General features: G+C 50.9%; 1 protein-coding gene across 15 annotated transcripts in view; it reads left to right on the top strand.

Moving 5' to 3' along the window:
• The window catches only part of CLEC16A (C-type lectin domain containing 16A), a 236597-nt gene that overhangs the window by 41779 nt on the left and 171477 nt on the right, over nucleotides 1–23341 (top strand). For all 15 annotated transcript variants that reach the window (XM_086375775.1, XM_086375773.1, XM_086375778.1 and 12 more), the window contains 3 exons: nucleotides 1466–1640; nucleotides 3289–3342; nucleotides 6752–6865. In XM_086375775.1, the coding sequence (XP_086231901.1) occupies nucleotides 1466–1640; nucleotides 3289–3342; nucleotides 6752–6865 (343 nt within the window). The remainder of the gene's footprint in view (nucleotides 1–1465; nucleotides 1641–3288; nucleotides 3343–6751; nucleotides 6866–23341) is intronic.

Below are 23341 nucleotides of genomic sequence, written 5' to 3'. Positions count from 1 at the left end.
TTGTTGGCAATATGATCTCTGGTTCCTCTGCCTTTTCTAAATCCAGCTTGAACATCTGGAAGTTCACAGTTCACATACTCTTGAAGCCTGGCTTGGAGAATTTTTAGCATTACTTTACTAGCGTGTGAGATGAGTGCAATTGTGCGGTAGTTTGAGTATTGTTTGGCATTGCCTTTCTTTGGGATTGGAATGAAAACTGACCTTTTCCAGTCCTGTGGCCACTGTTGAGTTTACCAAATTTGCTGGCATATTGAGTGCAGCACTTTCACAGCATCATCTTTTAGGATTTGAAATAGCTCAACTGGAATTCCATCACCTCCATATGGAAATAACATACTGTTTATCTGTTAGTGGTGGGACTGTAGGAGACTTTGATTTCTTTTTGCTCTTATTTTCTTCTTTAGTTGTCTGTCCCTTCCAGTGACCATCTATTACTTGAGTAATAATCATAGTAGAAGCAAAAGGTCCTGGATCTAGAGTGCTTTTTGCAGCAGATAACCGCTCTGGGGGAGGGGAATGGGCCCCATTGGCTATTTCAGATCTTTGTCCCTGTTGAGCGTGAGCCCGATCCACTCATAGGGCCTGGACAGCCCCAGTGCCTGTGTCTGCACTCGAAGCAGGCAGGGGCCTCCTGGGACCTGGGGTGTCACGTCCCCGCATGGCGCCCCTCATACAATCGGGACTGGGGTTGGCTGAGGCCATTGAGGCCTGCCTGTTTCCTCAGAACTCCTCAGGAGCATTTTACTAGTGAGGATTTATTGTTCCATTAATGCTGCTTATCTCAAGAGCCAGGGATCTTGCCACTTGGACTAGTGGCAGCTCGTGTTTGAAGTGCCTGGCTAAAAGCTTCCCTGGGTTTCTGTGTTTACCCATTTTGTTTGGGACTATGGTGATGATGACGGAGTCCGTTGTTCCACGGCCCCCAGGAAGTGGGAGGGATCCCATTATCGTTGTTGTTGTTTAGTCACTCAGTTGTGTCCGACTCTTTGCAACCCCGTGGACCGCAGCACACCGGGCTCCCCTGTCCTTCACCATCTTCCAGAGCTTGCTCACACTCATGTCCATGGAGTTGGTGATGCCATCCAACCATCTCATCCCCTGTTGTCCCCTTTTCCTTCTGCCCTCAATCTTTCCCAGCATCAGAGTCTTTTCTAATGAGTTGGCTCTATGCAAAAGGTGGCCAAAGTATTGGAGCTTAAGCTTTAGCGTGGTGATGATTGTGGAGTCCATTGTACTGAGGCCCCCAGAAAGTGGGGGGATCCCTTGAGTCCCCTAAAATTGAATGCAGTGGACCTGTCCGTTTTTCCTTCCTGTAATCCACTGGTAGGGCCATGATAGGTGTCTCTCGAGACTGGCTCAGATATTTGTTTGTGAATGAAGCGCCCCCAGCAACCTAAGTCTCAGGCCATCGGTTCTCAGCTCTGAGCCTGGGCGTTGGGGCTGAGATGGGCCTCTCTCCCGGCAGGCACCGGAATCGGGGGAAGCTCAGCGACCTGGTGGCTGAGCACCTGGACCACCTGCACTATCTCAATGACATCCTCATCATCAACTGCGAGTTTCTCAACGACGTGCTCACGGACCACCTGCTCAACAGGCTCTTCCTGCCGCTCTACGTGTACTCACTGGAGAACCAGGACAAGGTGAGCCCGGCCAGGGGCGTCTGCAGGCGGGGGGAGCAGCCACCCCACGGGGACGGGGCTCTGCAGGGACCGCGGCTGGAGCCTGAGGGACAGTCCTTTCCTTCCCTTCTTTCCTGAGAAGGGGGGTGAGGGACAGGGTGGGAGGGAGGGAAGGAGAGAGACAGACAGCCAGAGCGTATGAGTGTGAGTGTGTGTGTGTGTGGACAGTAAATGAATGAGAAAAGATTACTGACATCCAAAGGAGACAGGAAACCTCTGCAAATTCAGGGTTTTGGTTTCTGTGCATGCTTCTCCTGAGGTGCTCTCATCCCTGCTCACTTTTTCGGCTAGTTGCCAGAGCTAATTAACTTGGAGAAGATCCAGCCAGCTGCAAAACTTGAATGGCCAGAAGGGGATGGAGCACACCCAGGAAAAGATCTCGGGGCAGAGACTGTCCACAGTGACAGGCGGTGGAGCCCTCGAACAGCCCATGAGCCCGTTCATGGGCACTTTCTCAGATATGTTTTCTCCCTCCTCTCAGAGTTTCTGGCTCAGGGGTCTGGAGGGCACCGGGACCCTGCCCCCGAAGTGATTCTGAGCTGGTGGTTCTCAGTGCCCGTCCCCAAGAAAAATGCCACTTCGAGGGGAGGGGACCTTTGGCCAGTACCTCCGAGAGTGAAGGGGTGGAGGCTTTGACAGGAGGTGGGACAGAGCCAGCTGGTTACTCTGCAGGGATTTCAGCCTCTGCGCATGTCCCAGCTAGATGGGGGTGTAGCTTTCTTTTTGGAGACAGAACACGGGGCTTCTTGTTACAAACAGGTGACTCAAAGAAAAAACTGCAGCCCTAACGAGAGCCACCTAATGCCACTCTGGAGGTGGAGAGAAAGCTGGGGAACTGGTGTTTTCAGGCCTGGTTTCAAATTCTGCCTCTTTCCTCGTGACCTTGGACCAGGCAGTCAACCTCCCTGAGCAAAACAAGGGTCCTGAAGATCCTTACAGGCTTGGTAGGAGATGGAGCTCATTGGAGCCCAGTATAGATGAGTGGCTTCTCTGAGATCAGGGTGCCCCCACCTCTCCCTGCGCCACTTCCTGAGAGCAGGCCTCTGGGGCCTCTCTTGCCAGGTTCTTGGTGCCCCAGGTGGGGGAAATTAACATTCTTGGTAATTTAAGGAGCTGGTTCTTCTCTTGGGTCCAGCATCTAATCCATGACTCAGGGTGAAAGGTTTCTCAGGTGGAAGGTTAGCAGCCTTGCAAATAGTATTGGATGGGATTGTTGTTGAGTCGCTCAGTCATGTCCAACTCTTTGGGACCCCGTGTACTATATAGCCCGTGAGGCTTCTCTCTCTGTGGGATTTCCTAGGCAAGAACACTGGAGCGGGTTGCCGTTTCCTTCTCCAGGGCATCTCCCGACTCAGGGATCGATCCCATGTCTCCTGCACTGGCAGGCAGGTTCTTTACCACGGCACCACCTGGGAAACCCATTGGATGGGATGAGCTGTGAATGTATTTTGCAGGGTCGACTTTGCCACCAGGAAAGAAGAACCTTAGGGTCTTAGAGGAAGTTGGGTGTTGGGTGCTGCTCATTCAGACAGATGGCCTCTGGCGTAGGGTATTACGTACCACTCACATGTGTAACCCAGACTTCTCTCATCCCCCCAACCTTCACCAGGGAGGAGAACGACCGAAGATCAGCCTGCCGGTTTCTCTGTACCTTCTCTCCCAGGTATGTCTGATCCTTCACCCGTGTCCCCACCACACTGGGGTCCCGGAGCACCGCTGCCTTTCGGAAGTTTCCCAGGCCATCTCAATCCATCTTCTTTGTGTGCGTCCCCCATCTTGAAATAAAACAACCCTGAGTCAAGGGGCTATGTATCTTCTTCATGGTAGTACTTGGAAATTTAAAAAGAAGTGAGAAATAAGTCAAACCTGGCAGATACGTCGTTGGTTTTCACTGTGGGGCCTGAGCTTTCCAAAACAACCAGGGGGTATTCTAAATACCCTGAAAACGTGGCCCGTGTGGCCCCTGCTCATGGCCATCTTGAAAGAGGCCCGAAGCTGGGGGACCCAGCATGTGTTCACAGAGCCGCCGCGATTTAACCAACTCCCACTAATGAGGCCGTTGTCGTGGTCCTGGGGCCCATGTTACCTTCTGGAAGGTATCTCGTAGCAGCCTCAGTACCCAAATTTGTGTCTTGAGCCAACTTGTCTGCCTCCCTGTCTTCAACAAGTGTGTCTCCTTCTCATAATTATGTAATATTTACAAGAAGGGAAAAACTCCATGGCGACCCAGTTACATAAGTTTAAAAATATTTTTATTACAAGCAGTGTGGACTCTCAGGCCATCTCATTAGACTGTTAAGCAGTTAGACGTTTGACCAGAGCTCTGTTCCCACTTCTGCAGTGGCCTAGGTATTCATTTGCTCTGCCGAGAGAATGTCCTTCTCGCCAGGTCTCAGGCCATTTTGCGTTTGAGGTGGGGCCATCTCCTGTTGGCCTGGGAAGAGAAATGCTGACCCGGCCTCTTCTCAGCGGCCGGGCTCTGCACGTGACCGGCTCACGTTACTCTGGGACTCTCGTTCTGGGGGCTCTGTGTGCTGGGAGCTGCACGCTGATGCCTGAATGCCCCTCTGTGTGAGGGAGCTCCCTGCAATCCCCTGCCCCTCCTGGCAGCTGTTTCCACCACCTCGTTACCAATCGTCCCGCTTCCCCTGCTGAGGATGCTGGGAGCCTGGCAGGAGCGAGCCGGCCAGATGCAGAACCACAGGAATCCCGTGGCAAGCACCCCCAGCACCCTTCAGCTGCTGGCACACCCCGAGGATCACCGGGGTCAGGCCACGCTTTGCTCTGAGAATCCCCTTTCTCCCGCTTTCCTAGGAAAGGTCCAGCCGCCTAGGCAGCTCATTACGTGTTTCAGTGTCTCATGAAAAGTGCTGTCACTGGCCTTACTCAGCCCGAGTAAAGGGCTCTCGCACCCCTGCATTTCCACGGAACTTGATCATCCCCTGGCCGAAAACCTCAAATCGGGCATGAATTCTGGTCCTTAAACTCTGCATCAGAGCATCCTTCCGAATTATTTTTCAAGCATCTCTGCTAAACCAAGAAAATTTGTGTTGATGACATTAATTTGGTGTGATGGAGATGTTGTGCAGCTGAAACTAAACCACCGCTGGGGACAAGGGCATGACTGGGACAGGCCAGCCCAGCCTTTGCCTCCGGCGGGCACACGCTTCCACCCACCTCCCAGTTACTCGCTGCCCTTCTCCCCGCTTTCCTCTGTCCAGGGCATAGCCGAGAAGAGCACCATGCGTGTCCACACTGGCCGTCACCAGGTGGGCTGCAGTAGGTGCTCACTGGATGTTTGTGGACTTAATTCCTTCGTCGTCGTCATGGTCACTCACATCTGAATGCCCGCCACAGCCCCTGATGTGGGCTAACCCGCTTGTCATGCTGTATAGTCTGTGGTAGTTGGTATCTCCTCAGTGTTTTAAAACAAATGTGCTTTTTTTTTCCCCTAGGTGGGTACAACATTTGTTTATTGTACCGTGCCTTTTATCTGAATTGTATTTAATTTTTTGAACAATATAGTCACCCTCCTCAAATAGTACAAAATGACATGTAGGGAAAAGTTCCCTCTTACCACTGCCTGCCACATACCCAGTCCCACTCCCCAGAGGCGGCTAGTATTTTAGTCTCTGCCTCTCCTTTTTTTTTTCTTTTACAATATTTTTAAGTAATTTTTTTAAGTGATAAAGTTCAAACAAGTGAAAACCAAGTTGTCTTTCTACTTTTTTTTTTGTTCAGTCTCCTGATTTCTGTCTCCAGAGACAACTATAGTTACAGGGTTTCCCCAGCTCCTTCCGGAGATGTTGTCAACTGGCAGTGATTTTACCCCCAGCCCGGGGACAGCTGGCAGTGTCTGAAGACGTTGCTGGTTGTCATGCCTGGGGGAGGGGGTGCGGCTAGCATCTAGTGGTTCAAGGCCAGAGATGCTGCCAAATATCCTATGATGCCCAGGGCTGCCCCCTTAGAGCAAGGATTTATCACCGGACAAGAGTGCCAGGAGGGACTTCTCTGGCGGTCCAGCGGTTAAAACTCCGCCTTCCGACGCAGGCGGTGCAGGTTCAGTCCCTGGTCGTGGAACTAAGATCCCAGATGCTTCGAGGCCAAACAGCCAAAACATAAAACCGAAACCATTATTGTAACAAATTCAGTTAAGACTTCTAAAGTGGTTCACATCAGAAAAAATCGTAAAACAGTGCCAAGATTTGGAACGCCTGATGCATGTATATATGAACAAATACAGATGTGCGCACACAACTTCTGATATGCAGATGGTGGGTCCATCCCACACTGCCCTGCGGAGCCAGTATTACCACTGCATCTTGAAACACACCGGTAGGTGTGTCTGAGCCGGCTCTCCAAGGCGGTGTGGGTACCCTGACTCCTCAGGCCGTTCCTTTGGACGCCAGGCAACAGGGTGGGGTGGCCAGGCCACCCCCCCGACAGCCCAGTGCCTTCTGATGCTTGCCGCCTGGCACGACTCCATTGGTCTCTGGCCCGAGCGGCTTTTCCTCCCCAGTTTCCACACCTCCCAGCGCCGCCCTGGAATTCTTGAGCGCTCAAACCCACCGCAAGGGGAAGAGCTCATTCCATGGGTGGGATCTCTGCGTGGCCGACCCTCTGCCAAGTCCCCGACTGGAACAAGGCCTGCTGGCCCCTTCCTCCGCGTAACTGAAGGGCTGGGCCAAGGCCTCCTAGTCTTATCCTAATCGGATTTGACACTGAAACGCCTGCGGAGAGAAAAGAGGGTGCGGGTTTGGCATTCCCTTCCCACATTGCTTCACTTCAGCCCGATTTGGCTTCAGGCGGCCAGGAGGGACAGTTGTGCTTTAACGCACTTCTTTCCGCCAGCGAGCAGCCAGCCAAATAGGCAACAGTCTGAAAGGAGGGCCCGCCCCTAGGAGGAGAAAAGTCCAACTTGTTTCTCCCAGATGTGACCCATTCTTTGGATTTCGCGTCACTGGGATTGCCGCTAAGACGAGGCCCAGCCTCGTCACTTCAGGTGAGGGAAGGATGAGGTTGAAAGTCTATGTGCTTTAATGCAAATCCTTTTTTTTTTCCTCCTTCACCAGGTCTTCCTAATTATACATCATGCACCCCTGGTGAACTCGTTAGCTGAAGTCATTCTGAACGGCGATCTGTCTGAGACATACGCTAAGCCTGAACAGGATGTTCAGAGAAGCTGTGTAAGTCATTAGCGGGGGGACTGTCTCAAGACCCTGATAAGACACCGTGGTTCATTTTGTTCACGTGTGTTTCTCTCAAACCAGAGACCAACATCCTGCTCGTTACAGCACTGATGTGTAAGCTGGTCTGGGATTCAGGGGACCTCACTGGTCTTGACATACCCAGAAGAATCTGGGGTTGGGTACCAAGAGTGGATTTGACTGTGCGTGTGTTATTGAACTTGGAATCGTCCCGTTCTGGGCTTCAGGGTGTGTATCTGTGGGGCGCGGTTATTGGGGCAGAATGAGAGAATACTTTGTCTGAGGCCCTGCTGTCTACGGAAGCTGGGCAGGGAATATCTGAATGACACAGACCCCGTGAGAGCCCAATAGGGAGCGGTGGGGACTGTGACAAATTGGAGAATGTATGTATCCTTCGTGAGCAGTTACAGCTCACCCCAGCCTAAAGTCCTTCTGCAGTTAGGTGGAGAAAATACCCTGTGGACAGGTCCTCTCATGTCTCTGGAGATGCTAGAAAGCTGCATTTGGAGCCAGTACTCGCGTCACCAGCATGGCCTGAACGGCACATTTATGGTTTGCCACGTTGTGCGCTTGGTGCTTTGCTGAAGGGAAACCCCAGTCACTGGGGCGATGACTTGCCCCGAGGCTTTCCCTGCTTGGCCCTGTGTCTGGCCCGCCTTCCCCGCTCCCGTCCTGCTCACTCTGTTTTGGCACCTCTCGCTTGGTCGCCAGAGAGCCCTGTGCTTTCCCTGCACGTTTGTGCCCAGAAGGCCCTTGCTCCCGGTTCTCTCTCGTCCAAGGTCTTACCTGTTCGGAGCAGGCATCTTATCTGCTATTGAGTCTTGTGAGTGTCTGAGATGAGCAGTGCTCACCTAAAGGCCCTGTCTCTGCAGCCCTGTTCTCAGGCAGTCGGCACACAGGTGATGGGGCCGGGCTTACCCTTGGGCAGTCAACTCTGTTGTCATATCTGAGCGAGTGGGCGGAGTGTGGTCCTGGAGCGTGAAGGGTCAGAACTCCGTGGAGTGCAGTTACACGAGGCCCCTGCCCTTCTGGTTTTCCTGGTTTGCAGTGTCTTGGCCGGGCCACTGTGCTCTTTAAGGGAAATCAGAACCTCTGAAAAGGTTTCCAGAAACCTCTATCCTCATTGGTGGTGGCATTAGTTCAGCTGAATTGAATGAGGTCTTTTCATGGCCCCTGTCTGGCCTGTCCTTCTTCAATTCGTTCAAGAAGTATTTACTGCACCCTTTCTTTAGTTCAGGAGTTGTGCTAGTTCTGGTAATATACAAAACCTAAATAGCCCCTGCCATGCCGGGGCTTTATGATTTCGTAGGAGGGGCAGAACGTTGATAAAACTTACAAAGAAGGCTACTATTTCAGGTCTTGGAAATGCTCCAAAGGGCAGGAGTAGTGTTTGATGAGAGGATTTAACTTGGAAGTGATGAGGGTGAAAGGACTCCCCTCGTGGTCCATGATGTGACAACACGTGGGCTGGAGAATGTGGAGCTGACAGTGCTAATACTGTTGATACCACTGGAGAGATTTCTTTGCAGCTTTCTTAAACTCTCTTTTGCTGAGTGAATGCAAGTTACAGGACAGCGAGTGAAGAGTCAGCAGGGTCTCCAGGCGGGGCCGTTGAGGACCCCTGCAGCCTTGGGGTTGCCCTGGGAAAGTCATTATACCCCATTTAGAGAACAGCGAATGTCAGTCCCACTCGGAAAGCTGTGGTGAGGATGGGGAGAAGATAGACGTAAGGTGTCTACAGGTTGCAGGCTGGCCCTCAGAACTGTTTGGTTTGGTCTTCACAGTGTCAGAAAAATTTATGAATCGCCTGCCAACTCTAAAATTTGGGAGGTTTCACATAAAAATCCAGATTTCAGGATGGTCTTAACAGTCTGAAGATCTGGTCCCAGTTGTGCCTGTGTTCCTGTAAGAAGCTCCTCAGAGGCCACCCCCTGCCCCCATCAGACGAGTCCTGTGTCGACCATCAGATTTGTCCAGTCCCCACGCAGCCAGCTGGTAACTCACACTACAGTTATGTTAATAACAGATGAGAATGTAGTGGGTTCCTTCAGACTTCCTTCTGTCACATGATTTCCAGACCCCAAGATCACCGCTAACTGCAGTTAGACTTAGCGTTCCAAGAGGTGAGCCCAGAGACTGTTGGGGTGCTTGGGTTTACAGGGCTTTTCATTGAAATTGATTGACATGCAGTTGCAGGAAATAAACTATAGCAATCTGTTACCCTTTCCCTAGTTTCCCCAGGGATGATGTCTTGCAAAACACTAGGACAGTGTCACAAAGCAGGATATTCACATCGGTACGTGGCATTTGCAATTAGAGCAAAAGCAAATGGCATGGAAGTTGCTGACAACCTCTCAGCTTCGGATTCCCAATTTAGTTGAACCTCCGATCAGCAGGATCATCTCCAAGATTTGTTCATTTTCCCAACAGCCTTCTCTTCTCCCGCCTCCATTGTGATAGACACACGGTGCTCCTGGCAGAGACACCTGAACTTAAAAATGAAACGCTTTTGCGTGTGTGAAGACTCACCAGCCCAAGTGAAAGTGTCAGCCTTCTGCTTCCGGTTATTACCTTTCCCTGAGTGTGAAATCGAAGTCTGTTGTATTTTGATGACTGCTGTTGAAAATCGGGAAGGGCTTCTCTCATCAACTTGTTTGACAATAGTCCTGGTGAGATTTACCTCTCTTCCCTCCAAGCAAGAACAGACTCCTATTGTTTCCTGCCTGACTCGGATGTGGTTTGATCATACTTGTTTTAAGTTTCTTGGTCTTTTTTAACCTACTTTCTCCTTCCCGTAATTTGTTAGATAAGTTACTGGTATTGCTTCATTTTACCAGCAGACCTTTCACAAAACCAAACCAAAATTGAAGAGAGAGAAGCAGAGGGGAGAGCAGAGTTACTTGAAAAGTCTGTAATTTAGGGTTAAATTGAAAACACATCAGCATGCTTAGATAGACGTCTAATTGGAATTCATCTGTGCATTAAAACCATATGGTCCCTGTGAAGGGATAACTCTGGCTGTAACTCTAACGCAGAGCAGATAGTTTTCTTGTTGGGGGAAAAAAGGGTAAGAGAACACTCATTCTGAAACCGCCAGCATCTCATTACTTTTGCAAAATGAACATACAGATTAGATTATGGGATGTGCATCATTACCTGTAGGTACTTTTTTGTTTTTGAAGGGACTTTTTTCATCCTGGGTTTCTGTGGAATTGCTTCCTTGGTTTTTGCATTCATTCATTCATTCCCTGAGAGAGATGCGCTGGTGCCCAGGAAAGACACGCCCCTCCTCCTCACTGGGCTCCCCAGCCCGGCGAGGACAGGGGATCCTGTCTTGGAGACGCCTGTGTCGCCTGTGCTGTCCCGGGACTGGCTGGAGATGCCTGGGGTCCGCCGCAGCCCCAAGTGGCTCAGTGGGTGACCTGGTGGCAGGGTCACAGGGGCTCCTGTGATGTTCTTCCTGACTCTCAGAACCTGACCCTCACAGGGCGCCTTCTCTTTGCTCGGGGCGGTTCCCCGTTCTGTCTGGTGCAGTGGACTCTGAGCTGGGCTGCCTGGGCCCCTCCATCCTGACTCCTCGCCTTACTAGGTGTGTCTGGGGCAAGTTCATCCACCTCTCTGGGTTTCCATGTCCTCACCTTCCAATCAGAATAACAACCGAACCTTTGCAGAGAGGATTAAACGCAGCACATGCTCAGTCGCTCAGTCATGTCCGACTCTTTGCGACCCCACGGGCTGGAACCTGCTAGGCTCTGTAGAGTGCTCATTGGAAGGACTGATGCTAAAGCTGAAGCTCCAGTCCTTTGGCCACCTGATGCGAAGAGCCAACTCATTGGAAAAGACCCTGATGCTGGGAAAGAGCAAAGACAGGAGAAGGGGACAACAGAGGGTGAGATGGTTGAATGGCATCATTGACTTAATGGACAAGAGTTTGAGCAAACTCCGGGAAATAGTGAAGGACAGGGAAGCCTGGCGTGCTGTAGTCCATGGGGTCACTAGGGAGTCAAATACTACTGTGCAACTGAATAACAAAGTGTTTATTCCAAAGCCTAGCACACATCAGGGCCCAACTATCAGATGCTAGCTTCATAGTGGTCTGAGTTTCTGAGGCTTCAGAACAGCCCTGCATCTGCTACCTCCCTTGTTGGGATGATTAACACAGAGGCATACTCAGTGCTCCCCAAAGGGAGGAGCCCTGTGACCAGACGCACGGCACAGAGGGTCAGGTGTTGGCAACGATGACGATGATGACAACAATGATGGCTCAGTTTTGAACGTTGCTGAGTAGTGTTAGTGTCTGAGCCTCTGCGTGCAGCTGGGCCTGCAGCTTAGCTGGCCCTGGGTCCCTCTCTGGAAAGTGCGAAAGGACTCAGTTCAGTTCAGTTCAGTTGCTCAGTCATGTCCGACTCTTTGCAACCCCATGGACGGCAGCACACCAGGCCTCCCTGTCCATCACCAACTCCTGGAGTTTACTCAAACTCATGTCCATCGAGTTGGTGATGCCATCTAGCCATCTCATCCTCTGTCGTCCCCTTCTCCTCCTGTCCCCAATCCCTCCCAGCATCAGGGTCTTTTCCAATGAGTCAACTCTTCGGATGAGGTGGCCAAAGTATTGGAGTTTCAGCTTCAGCATCAGTCCTTCCAATGAACACCCAGGACTGATCTCCTTCAGAATGGACTGGTTGGATCTCCTTGCAGTCCAAGGGACTCTCAAGAGTCTTCTCCAACACCACAGTTCAAAAGCATCGATTCTTCGGCACTCAGCCTTCTTCACAGTCCAACTTTCACATCCATACATGACCACTGGAAAAACCATAGCCTTGACTAGATGGACCTTTGTTGGCAAAGTAATTTTTCTGCTTTTGAATGTGCTATCTAGGTTGGTCATAAATTTCCTTCCAAGGAGTAAGTGTCTTTTAATTTCATGGCTGCAGTCACCATCTGCAGTGATTTTGGAGCCCCCAAAAATAAAGTCTGACACTGTTTCCCCTGTTTCCCCAACTATTTGCCATGAAGTGATGGGACCAGATGCCATGATTTTAGTTTTCTGAATGTTGAGCTTTAAGCCGACTTTTTCACTCTCTTTCACTTTCATCAACAGGCTTTCTAGTTCCTCTCCACTTTCTGCCATAAGGGTGGTGTCATCTACATATCTGAGGTTATTGATATTTCTCCTGGCAATCTTGATTCCAGCTTGTGCTTCTTCCAGCCCAGCGTTTCTCATGATGTACTCTGCATAGAAGTCAAATAAGCAGGATGACAATATACAGCCTTGATGTACTCCTTTTCCTATTTGGAAACAGTCTGTTGTTCCATGTCCAGTTCTAACTGTTGCTTCCTGACCTGCATATAGGTTTCTCAAGAGGCAGATCAGGTGGTCTGGTATTCCCATCTCTTTCAGAATTTTCCACAGTTTATTGTGATCCACACAGTCAAAAGCTTTGGCATAGTCAATAAAGCAGAAATAGATGTTTTTCTGGAACTCTCTTGCTTTTTCCATGATCCAGCGGATGTTGGCAATATGATCTCTGGTTCCTCTGCCTTTTCTAAAACCAGCTTGAACATCTGGAAGTTCACAGTTCACATATTGCTAAAGCGGAGGGACTGACTGGCACTAAATTCATGTGCTTGACTGGCACTAAATTCAGAGTGGGAACATAATTCTGGGGCACAAGAGGCTGGTTTATCCCCAAATGAGGGTGTCCACCATCCCTCAGTAGGCACCAGTTCAGCCAGTTGGGACGGTCTCCAGATGATTCTCGGGGGATCCAGAAAAGCGAGCACACACCTGTAGTGCTGGCCGCCGGTTCTCCACGTGGTGCCCATCCACCCTGAGAGCTGGGCCCTCTGCTGGCAGAGGGCTCCGCTGGGATGTGGCTCATGGAGCCTGAAGCTGAGGAAGTAGCGGCTGGGCTTCTCTGGCTTGTGTGTTTGCAGGAGCAGAGCATCCCTTCATCACTGGCTTGGCTCATTGCTGCACAGCTGGCCTTCCAACCCAGGCTTGAATCAGCGGGCAGTGGAGCCCCCACTGGGGACTGAATGCATCCAGTGGAAGAGCCCCCTGCAGCTGGGATTGCAGTTCCCCTGCATCTTTCAGTGCCCCTGACCTTACCTGTGACCCCCGTGGCAACCGATGCTGGTACCAGAGCACGCACATTCTTCATGAAAGTGATCGGCTTCTGGGAGGGTGGATTGGAACACCAAAGGGAAAAAATAGACTGATAAATATATAAATCAAGGGCCTTAGCTGGCTGAGTTGCAAGCACCTACACAAAGAACTGGACTCGCGTGCATTCTCCCTTTTGGTGGGTCCGCCGTGGTCCAGCCCGTCACCCCTTGATAGATTACAGCTCCCAGGTGCATCTGCTGCCTGCAGGGTCCTGCGTGTGGCAGCGCTGACTCATTGGCGAGGGGATGTGACAGAAGCAGAGAAAATCCAGGGTGCAGCGTGTCCCACGTAGGACCCGTCACCTCTCCCTTCTTTCCTGTGGAAGCAGAGGCTGCTCAACTGTCCGAAGCCCCGTGGCATGGAGGCTCTTGGAGACGTGGCCTGTAGCCACATGGATGACTGATCTGAGGGGCTAAGTCCTGCTCCAGGGAGCAGAGAAGGGATGGCCACGGCGTGGAGGAGCTGACAAACAAGGCAAAACATGGTGGGCAGAGCGGGGGTGGAGGGGGCGAGGAGGAGGCTCTGTGACTCAGCCCTGAGCTAGCTCTCCTGTCTGCCTGGCAGCATGCCCCAGAACGGGCTGGGGTGGCCACCAGGCTGGAGATGGCTCAGAGGGATGAGGCAGTGCCAACACCCAGCTGATTGGAGACCTCCCCTAGTCTGCATTTTTTCCAGATTTCAGCTGAAATCAGGAAAATAGTGGGTGGGACAGGAAGAGGAGGGTACCTCCCACTTCTGTGTCCTGGGGCTTCGTGTTTATCAGCAGTCAAGTCCCTTTGGGCATTTGAGTTTTTTGACTAGATTCTGAGCTCCTTGAAGCTGGATTCAAGTTGTTTATTCATCCATTCAAAACATAATTACTGGGTGTGTGCCAGCTACTGTTCTAGGCACCGGAGAGATACCAGGAACGAAACAAAGACCCCCTAACCTCAGGAGCTTCTCTTGTCGTTGGAGGAGAGCGGAACCATGAAACTATAGTGAACAGCAGAGCAGAGAAGACTGGCGAGTCCCTTGGACAGCAAGATCAAACCAGTCCATCCTAAAAGAAATCAACCCTCAGTATTCACGGTAGGACTGAAGCTGAAGCTCCAGTACTTTGGCCATCTGATGTAAAGAGCCAACCCATTGGAAAAGACCCTGATTCTGGGAAAGATTGAAGGCAGGAGGAGAAGGGGGCGGCAGAAGATGAGATGGTTGGATGGCATCACCGACTCAATGGACGTGAGTTTGAGTAAGCTCTGGGAGATGGTGAAGGACAGGGAAGCCTGGTGTGCTGCGGTCTGTGGGGTCTCAGTTGGACACCACTGAGGGACTGAACAACAACAAAGAGCGTCTTCGGATGTGAGACAAGCTCAAGAAAAGCAGCTGCAGTGAAGCAGAAAAGGGAGGGGATGTGCGCTGGGGCTGGGGGCGCACCTCTCCTTAGGGTAGCCTCAAGGGGAAGGCGACAGGGGAGCACAGATTTTAAGGAAATGAGGGAGTGGGTCATGTAGAAGTCTGGGGGAAGAGCTTTTGGGCCAGAAAGCACAGCCAGCCCAAAGGCCCTGAGGCAGGAGTGTGCCTGGAGTGTCAGGAACAGCAGAGAGCAGTGTGCTGAGGCAGAGTGTGATGGGGTGAGGTGTGGGGTGGGGAATGAGGGTCCGAAGCAGATGCACCTTTCAAGCCATTGGAGCACTCGGGAGTTTACAGAGGGAAGTGGGAACATCCTAACCTGGGAGTCCATGGTGTTTAGCATGGTTCCTGCAGGAAACTTCAGTTATCTTGAAATAACCCATCTCAACAGGGACGCAAGCACCACATCTCTAATGAGCAAGGAAATTCCACCCTGGTCAGCGCCAGAGTCCTCCATCCAGGAAACTGGGTTTTGCTGGGGTGGGGATGTGTGTGCTTCATTCGCATGGAGGCTGGGGGGCTGCATGTTGATGAGAACAAGGCCCCCTGGTCACTTCCCCCTCTGCGTGCTCAGCAGTTTGTCAACAGGCGATTGCAGGCGTCCAGCCTCAAGTCCCCAGGCTGCTGCTGCTTCCGGCTCTTCTGCCACTATCTGCAGTGATGGTCTCCAGTTTAGCATGAGATTAGGGTTCTGGGCCAAATGTTTCAGACCACTGAGAGTCACCACTATTTCACAATTCATTATTTTTTAATAGAACAAGATGTAGTCAAATATTCCTCCTAAAGAAATAGCAGCCAAGTGCTTGGTTTATCACTGTTTCACCAGATGATAAGATATTTTATTTTGCATGAATGTTGAACATGCCTCTTTAATCATAAATATCTTAGGATTAATGTCTTTGGATTAATTCACGCTACAAGCATTTATTAGCTCTTCATGGAGTGCCAGACGCAGCATCAGAGGGCCAGACTAGGCAGTGCTTGGTTGAGAGGGACAGAGAAGTTGGTCAGGGTAGGGAGCCAGGGGATGGGCAGCACCCTGAGGCTGCTTTCTAAGTAGTCCCAGCACCGTCTCAACATGACCGGCTGGTTCCCACAGAGGCCAACGCTGTGTGTGTGCGCGTGCACATGCCTGTGCAGCGTGAGGCCTCTGAGCTCCGTGTGTGTGTGTGTGTGTGTGTGTGTGTGTGTGTGTGTGTGTGCACGCGCGTGTAGCATGAGGCCTCTGAGCTCCAATTCCAGACAAATAGGCCCTGTTTTGGGTGATGCCTCGGCTGCTGCGACACTCGCTGATAATTGGCCAACGGTGGGGAAGAAAGCCAGGTTCCTCTTGTTAATGGAAGTTGCCTGTTACCTCTCCATGTTTTGCCCACCTCGGGTTTTATTTTCCCCATTAAGCTCGGCGATGCTGCTCAGAAGCCCTGCTGACGTCGCCACAGTTGTACATTCTGGACGCGTGTGTGGGCTTTGGCTCAGCAGCCCACGTCACTCAGGGTTTGGCATGTAACACACACACCCGTACATCACCCCGGAGTTGATTCCATCTGATGTTTGCTTGCTGATCACCTCGTTTTGGAATGAGTGTAGGGCTGCTTGGTGGTGATTAGCGACCCTGCTTCCTATGCAGCTGGTTGCAAAGCCACGTGCTGTTGGTTACGAGTCACCGTGAACTCCCCCCACCCTACCCACTATGACATTTGGAGCTCTGTGCACCTGAGAGAGAAATGGGAAAGATTGCACATTGTGTGGCTTCCCTGGTGGCTCAGAAGTAAAGAATCCGCCTGCCAGTGCAAGAGACCCAGGAGATGCGGGTTTGATCCCTGGGTCAGGAAGATCCCCTGGAGAAGAAAATGGCGACCTACTCCAGTACTCTTGCCTGGAGCCTGGTGGGCTACAGTTCATGGGGTCACAAAGAGTCGGGCATGACTGAGCGACTAAGCATGCGCATCCCTAACGCCCGTTGGGTCAGAGGGCCACCTGAAAAGTGATGTGATGTGTGGACTGTCCCAGGCAGGGCTGCCTGCTCCTCTGGACAGTGTGACTCGGGCACGGCAGGGTCATTACATCCACCTTTTGAGAGGCTGGCCCCACACGGCAAGACTTTCCCGGTGCTTGTGGGTGGGGCTGGACCCTTGAGCTTGGCAGCAGAATGATTGAGCACGTGATGGGGGGCGGTGCTGAAACTACACTTCCTGGGGCAAACCCCTCCCCTCAGCAGCCCCCTCCCCACCTGTGTTATTTGGAGGATAAAGGAGTCCATCGATATATGTCAAGTGCCCAGAGCATCGCTGGGCATGCTTCCTATGCTCACTGGGTGTTAGTAATGGTTATTATTACCTGAAAAAAAAAATAAAACAAGAATGTGTGCTGCTACCCCTGGGCACCTCACAAGAGCCCTGCGGGAAAAGTGTCAACATGAGGCTCATTTGATGCATGTGGAAACTGAGGCCCACAGGGGAGAGGGCCGCGGGTAGGGTGTGTGGGCCAGCGGGCAGGGCTCCGACGTCTCCAGTGCCCTGTGGATCTCAGCCTGCCTTTGTGCTGAATATCCCGCAGGCCCAGCCCCCAAGGCTGGAGGCCCAGGAGAGGCCCAGGAGCTCTTTGGGGAGCTGAGTCTCAGCCACTCACAAACCAGGAAGCCAGCAAACAGAAAGTTACCAGTTTGATTGGTTTTGAAAAGCTAGACCCCTCTCCCCTACCAGCTCTCCCATCCAAATGATCTATTTGCCAGGAGGTGGAAGGTGAATAAGTATCTCTAGAGTGCCTCTTTGTGGCAGAGGTCGGGCCGGCATTTTTGTGTTCAGCATCTCGATTCAGCCCGACTGCAGCATGTGATGGAGCTGCTGCTGTCCCTGTTTTTCAGACACGGGAACTGAGGCTTGTTGGGTGAGGCTCACTCAGCCAACAAGTGGGTCTGAGATCTGGGCTCAGGTCTGTCCTCATGTTTCGTGGGGTTTTTTCTTAGTCCTCATGACCTGTCTCCTTTTTTGGGGGGAAAATCTGTCTCCTGGTTCCCAAGTCCCTTAGCAGAGCTGTTTGAACAGAAGGATGCTAGTTGCTTCCTCAGAAGGTGAGCGGGCTAGGCCTGGGAGAGCCTGGGGGTGCCTCTCGCAGCTTGACCACAATAACTGCTCCCACAGATCCAGACAGAATTCTAGGCCATGTCGCCCGCCCTTTCACTTACCTGCCCCTTCCAGCCTCCAGCCTCTTTCCCTCGCCTTTCCTTCTCAGTCAGATTTCTTCCCTGGCCTGCCTCTTGTCCCCATGCTGCCTCCTCCCCTCCCTCCTCCGTCACTGAGGAGCCCCAGAACACCCGCTCAGCGGGTTGTCTGTGCCGAGGTGGGGGCCCTGACACCTGTTCCCAGGATGTGAGCATCGTGAACACCTTCCTATGAACTGCTAGCTGGAGAGGCCATCGCTGGCCCAGCAGACTGTGCCCCGGGCACTGTCACCATCACCGGCACCGGCACACCAGCTCCAGGTGGCCCTGGCCTTGACAGAAATAAAGGTGACTGCCCGGAGCTCGGAGCCGCCCTGCCCAACGCTCTCGTCTCCTCCCGAGTGCTCCAGTAAACTGCTAACACTCAAGCCTCGGACTTGTCATTTCCTTCCCCACAAAGGCCTCTCCAGTACCCCCCCACCCCGCCCACCTGCCCCTGTCCTGGCACGGTTCCCCACCCCTTCCTCTATGCCCCCAGTGTGCTCTGTGCTCTGTTTTGTGTCCATCCTTGTGTCACGCACAGCAATACATCACAACTCCTTGCTGGACTGTGAGCTCCTAGCCCAGCACCCGGGGTTTCGTCGGGGCTTAACCCCGCTGGAGACTGCCGCCAAGCCAGCTCCCCACATCATCTAATTTGCTCCTCGCTTGCATTTAGGGCATTGCGACAATCTGAATTCACTGGAAATCCTCTTGGTAAACAGTTTTTAAATAGAGAAATAACATGAGTAAAGTGCATAAAAGTGCAGTGATCTTTGCTGTACTGCTTGATGGCTTTGGACCAGTGGTTACATTCATGTGTACAGGTGCCCCTCGCTTCTGGAAAGTTTGCCTCTCTCTAACCGAAGTCCTAACTACAAAAGACTGAAAGAAGCCCAAAGAGGCTTTTCACTTTTAGACAAAAGGTGAAAAGGGAAAATAAGGTGCACGCTGGCTGGTTCTGCAGCAGCTGTTCAGCGGCAGCGCGCCTCCTGAGCAGCCCCACCACCGTCGGCACCTGGGGGTCAAGGCCCGGAGCTTTGAGCTGCGTCTGAGCATCCGTGCTTCATCCCCGTTTACTCTGTGTGCCTGTCAGCAAGGTGTGTCCTAGGCTAATAGCTTCATCCTGGCTTACGGAAGGTCTCGTAGGACTGCTGTACTTTCAGACCGTGGGGGAAGCTTGTGATTCAGGTCAAGAGAAAAATGCCTCTGACGTCCCCTGCAGCTCCTCAGTCTATAACCAGCACCCCCACCCCCACCCCTGCCACCAGCGAATCACCATTCTGACTTCCAGAGGTGCCTTTTTTAAAGGGTTTTTTTTTTTCTTTATTCAATTGTGAAATACCTACAGCAAGTACCATTACGATGGATGAACCGTTTTTAAGTATACGATTTGGTGGCATTAGGTACATTCTTTAAAGGCATTCTTTACATTTTAATTTAAGGCACTGCCAAACAACTGAATGATACAGAAGCGACTACAGTAGAAAGTGAAAGTCCCCCCGACCTCAGTGTCTTCCTGAAAAGGAACCACCGTTTTCAGTTTGTGTATCCTTCCAGACCTTGCTCTGGGTACTGTCATTGGTCAGTATCTGTCAGCTCAGGAAAACCTGGTGTGTATGTTCATGCTTTGAGTCGACAGTTTTTTAACTGTAAATGGAATCCTTGATTGGTTGATCACACGGGGTCTTTCTGGCGAGGGGTGTGTTGGGGCCTTTCTAAGGGGCACACCCAAGCCTAGCGGAGGACATTCTGTTTGCCCTCTGTGGCATCAGTGATTCTGCCTCTCCTTCTCCACTCAGCTACAGGCCTTGCAGGTTTCAGTCCTTACTCCTGACCCTCTCGCTGTCCTTGCAGACCCTGTTCTCAGATCCCACAGCCCCTGAGAGGCCTTAGTTATCACTGACCCCTGGGGGAGTCACTTTTCTCCAGTATTTAACTTTGAAGCAAGGACCAAAGGTCAGAGGCGGGCAGGTTGGTGGAAGGTGTCATTAACCAGCAGGTGGGGGCAGATGCTCTCAGGAGGACTTAGACCTCTAGGTCACCCTTGAAGTCACATTTCTGGCCTTCAGCTGCCTCTGACCCCAGATGCCAGCCTAAACATGCAGCCACAGAGCCCACAGCCCCCCTGCTGCATCCCCCACTCAGGTACAGGCAGCATCTTGGAGTCAGCAAGGAGGGTCCCCTGACTTCACTCCTTCTGTTGCTTGGGTTCCACAGCCCTGTGAGGTGAGCCCTGGGTGGGTGAAACCTGAGCCTTTGGGAAATGTAGACCGTGTATGCAGGAGGCTTGCCTCTGAGACATGCATGCTGTGCTTTCTTTATGGGAAGATAAACCCTAAGGCCTTCTGATTTTTGACTCTTAAAGGGGCTTTCCCATTTCTTCTGGTTGGTCCCATGGTGCTGGCTCTTCCACTAAGTTCAGCTACTGAGGTCTTAGGCTCCTTTCTTCATCCACCCTCACCCACCCACCCCAAACTTTCTTGTTTTCTTCTTGATCTCTCCATCACGTTGGATGTAGTTTGGTACAGGCCACCATTCAGCAGCCCGTCAAGCCCTGCTCTGGTCCAGACACCTGGTTTAGGGGAAGAGCTCACTGGGGCATGAGATGGCTCTTCTCTCAGGGGTTTCTGAGAGAAAGGTCATCTGGAGTTGTCCAGTGGAACATGAAGATTCCTGGGAGGCCTGACAGCCAGAGGCCCTTGTGAGAAACAGCAGAAATGATACCAATCCCAGCCCACACTTCCCAATCACTGTCAGCTTCTCCATGGTAACGATTGGATCTTTTATTTAAAATAATTTTACTTATTTTTGACTGCTGGGTCTTTGTTGCTGCATGGGTTTTTCTTTATGGTGTGCAGGCTTCTCAGTGGGGTGGCTTCTGTTATTGTGGAACACAGACTCTGGAGTACAGGCTCCATAGTTATGACACACGGGCTTCATTGTTCTGTGGCGTGTGGGTCTTCCCAGATCAGGGATTGAACCTGTGTCTCCTGCATTAGCAGGCGAATTCTTTACCACTGAGCTGCCAGGGAACCCCTTATGGGATCTTGATGTTGTTAAATTATTAAGCAAAAAGAAATCAGGCTTTTTAAATATAGAAGAAAATAAAATCTACAGCTCCAATGTCCAAATGACCCCTGTTGAATATTTGCAAAAGTGAACCTGCATACATGATTAGAAATTTTAAACCAGACAGAAAGATACAGAAATGAAAAACTCTTAAGTGCTTGTCCCACCTTGTTTCTTTCCCCAAACAGGAAATTCTAATATATTCCTGTGCAGCTTTCCAGGAAAAGTTGTGTTTACACCATCATGAAGCTTTACCTAAAATGGGACCCTGCTTTGTTTCCAGTTCTTGCATTTTTTTTATCCAGAGGCTGTTTGTGCATCAGTAGATCTAGGTATGAAAAGACCTCAGTCTTTTTATGTCCACGTGGATTCCCACTTTATAGACAGACCATAATTACCCAACCAATCCCCTTTTGATGGACATTTAGGTTATTTCCAGCTACTTACTGGTTAGGTTGTGTTTTAAAGGTTTGAAATTTCCCTGGTAAGCATTCTTCCCCCTCTTCCCTCCTCAATACCTGATGATCAAGAAAAACAGATAGATCCCTTGGAAAGTTTTTAAATTCATTTTCACAGTTGATTTTTTTTGTTTTTCTTTCATGAAGTCAGGAACAGGAAGGTAACTGTCTGTTGGTTGCTTGTTGCATGGCCAAGCTCTGAAGGAACTTTCTCTTTTTTTTAAAATAATATCTTTTGCTTCCAGTGACTTTTAAAAAAAATTTATTTTTGGCTGTGCTGGATCTTCGTCACTGCATGGGCTTTTTCTCTAGTTGAGAAGAGCAAGGTCTGCTCTCCAGTTGCGGTGTGCAGGCTTCCTGTTGCAGTGTCTTCTTGGGGAGCACAGGCTCTAGTCTCGTGGACTTCGGTAGCTGCAGCACATGGGCTCAGTAGTTGTGGTTCCCGGGCTCTAGAGCACAGGCTCAGTGGTTGTGGCGCACAGGCTTATTTGCTCTGTGGCATGAGGGATCTTCCTGGATCAGGGATCGAACCCGTGTCTCCTGCATTGGCAGGCAGTTTCTTTACCACTGAGCCACCCAGGAAGCCTGAAGGAGCTTTCCATCCATGATTTCCTTTAGCTCCAGGAGGCCAGAATTACTGCCCCATGGTTTAGACAAGGAGCCAGGACCTGAGAGAGGCCTCACTGCTCACGAAGGTTCCAGCTGGCGTCCACAGCACCCTGACCAGCCCTGGACCTTACGCACCGCTCCTCTTCTCCTAGTGCAGCCGGTTGTCCTGGACATCTGAGTCCACCCAGAGCTCAGGGAGTGCTGTCTGCATCCGTCTGTGTGAATTTCCGCTCGCAGCTTTGGACCGAGTGGTGGTTTGCTCTGCGTGGGGTCTCACTTTTCTGTTTCTGAAAGCTTCGGTTGCATGCGGCATGCAATTCCCTGGGAGTGAGTGGTCATCAGAGGAAGCAGTCACTTCATCTTGGGGCACTGACCTACCAGGTCTGAGTCCTTCCAGAAAGGGTGAGGAGCATCCAGCGCTGTGTTCCTAAGTGGGCTCTGATGGATGCCATCTGTCAAGAGGTGAGCGCCTGGAACGCTCCCGTCTCTGGGCTCTCGGTTCTTGGCATCTGTAACGCACTATCTGGGTTTCCTGGACAGTTGAATCATGTCTCAATTTTATCTGTCATTTTCGTGGATGAATAATCCAAAGTACGTAAATAAAAATTAATGTCTGGATTTGGATGCTAATTTAACTTTCAATTAGGTTTTGTTTTGAGCATTATTGAAATTAATCTGCGTTCTTAGAGCACATTCCACTTATTGCCAGGGTACGGTGGCCCCCAGAAGACACAGTAGGTGGTGGTTTGGGATAAATACAGATGGATAGACTGAATCGAGATAATGGAAAAGTTTGCTTTAAAACGTTTCTGTCTTTCAATGACAAAGTGATGTCTGAATATCACCTGGACCCTGCAGAGAGAAAAACTCTTCAATCAGAATCCTGCCCTAAACAGATGAGGGACGAGTTTTGATCCTTGCTCCCTGGACCTGGTTCATTTGCATATAAATACTATTTAAAGAGTGCTAAGCAGGGAACTCAGTTTGAGCTCCTGGTGAAGCACTATTATTTTAGAAGAGCCTAGGGCTTTGGGATTGGGCTCTCGCAGAATCGAGAGCCCAGATTCTGACTCCGCAGCCAGTAACTGTGTGACGTTGGGCAAGTCACCTAGCCCTTCTGGGCCTCATTTTCTCATCTGTAAAATGGGATTGATAATCTGTATCTCATGGTTGCTGTAAGGATGGAGACACAGCTGTGGTTTCCACAATGCAGGGTATGAACTGTGGTGACACACAGGCCTTTTTCTTTTCTCTTAAAAACCTTTGGACTTTTTAGGGAAAAACCTCTTCCTTGGGGGCAGGTTTCCTTTGGGAATGAGCTTTAACTCATTGCTCATACCTGTTAGGCTCCCCTTCTAAAGAGAGCCAGCAATCTGGTTATATCCAGCTCACCTTGCTTTTTCTTTTCTATTTTTACATTAGCAAGGCACAGTGGTGTTTCATTTGTGTTGTGATATATAGTTCCTCTTAAAATAAATATATTTAAATTGAAAGTTAACAATGACATCAGTGCGCTGTGGTTTAGACATAAATTGTGCAGATGGTAAGTGGTTTTG

The sequence above is a fragment of the Bos grunniens genome, chromosome 25, assembly GCF_055505025.1.
Source record: "Bos grunniens cultivar Pamir isolate PY7600 chromosome 25, Bosgru_T2T1.0, whole genome shotgun sequence".
Classification (NCBI taxonomy): Eukaryota; Metazoa; Chordata; class Mammalia; order Artiodactyla; family Bovidae; genus Bos; species Bos grunniens.
This window is presented reverse-complemented; position numbering and strand designations above follow the sequence as displayed.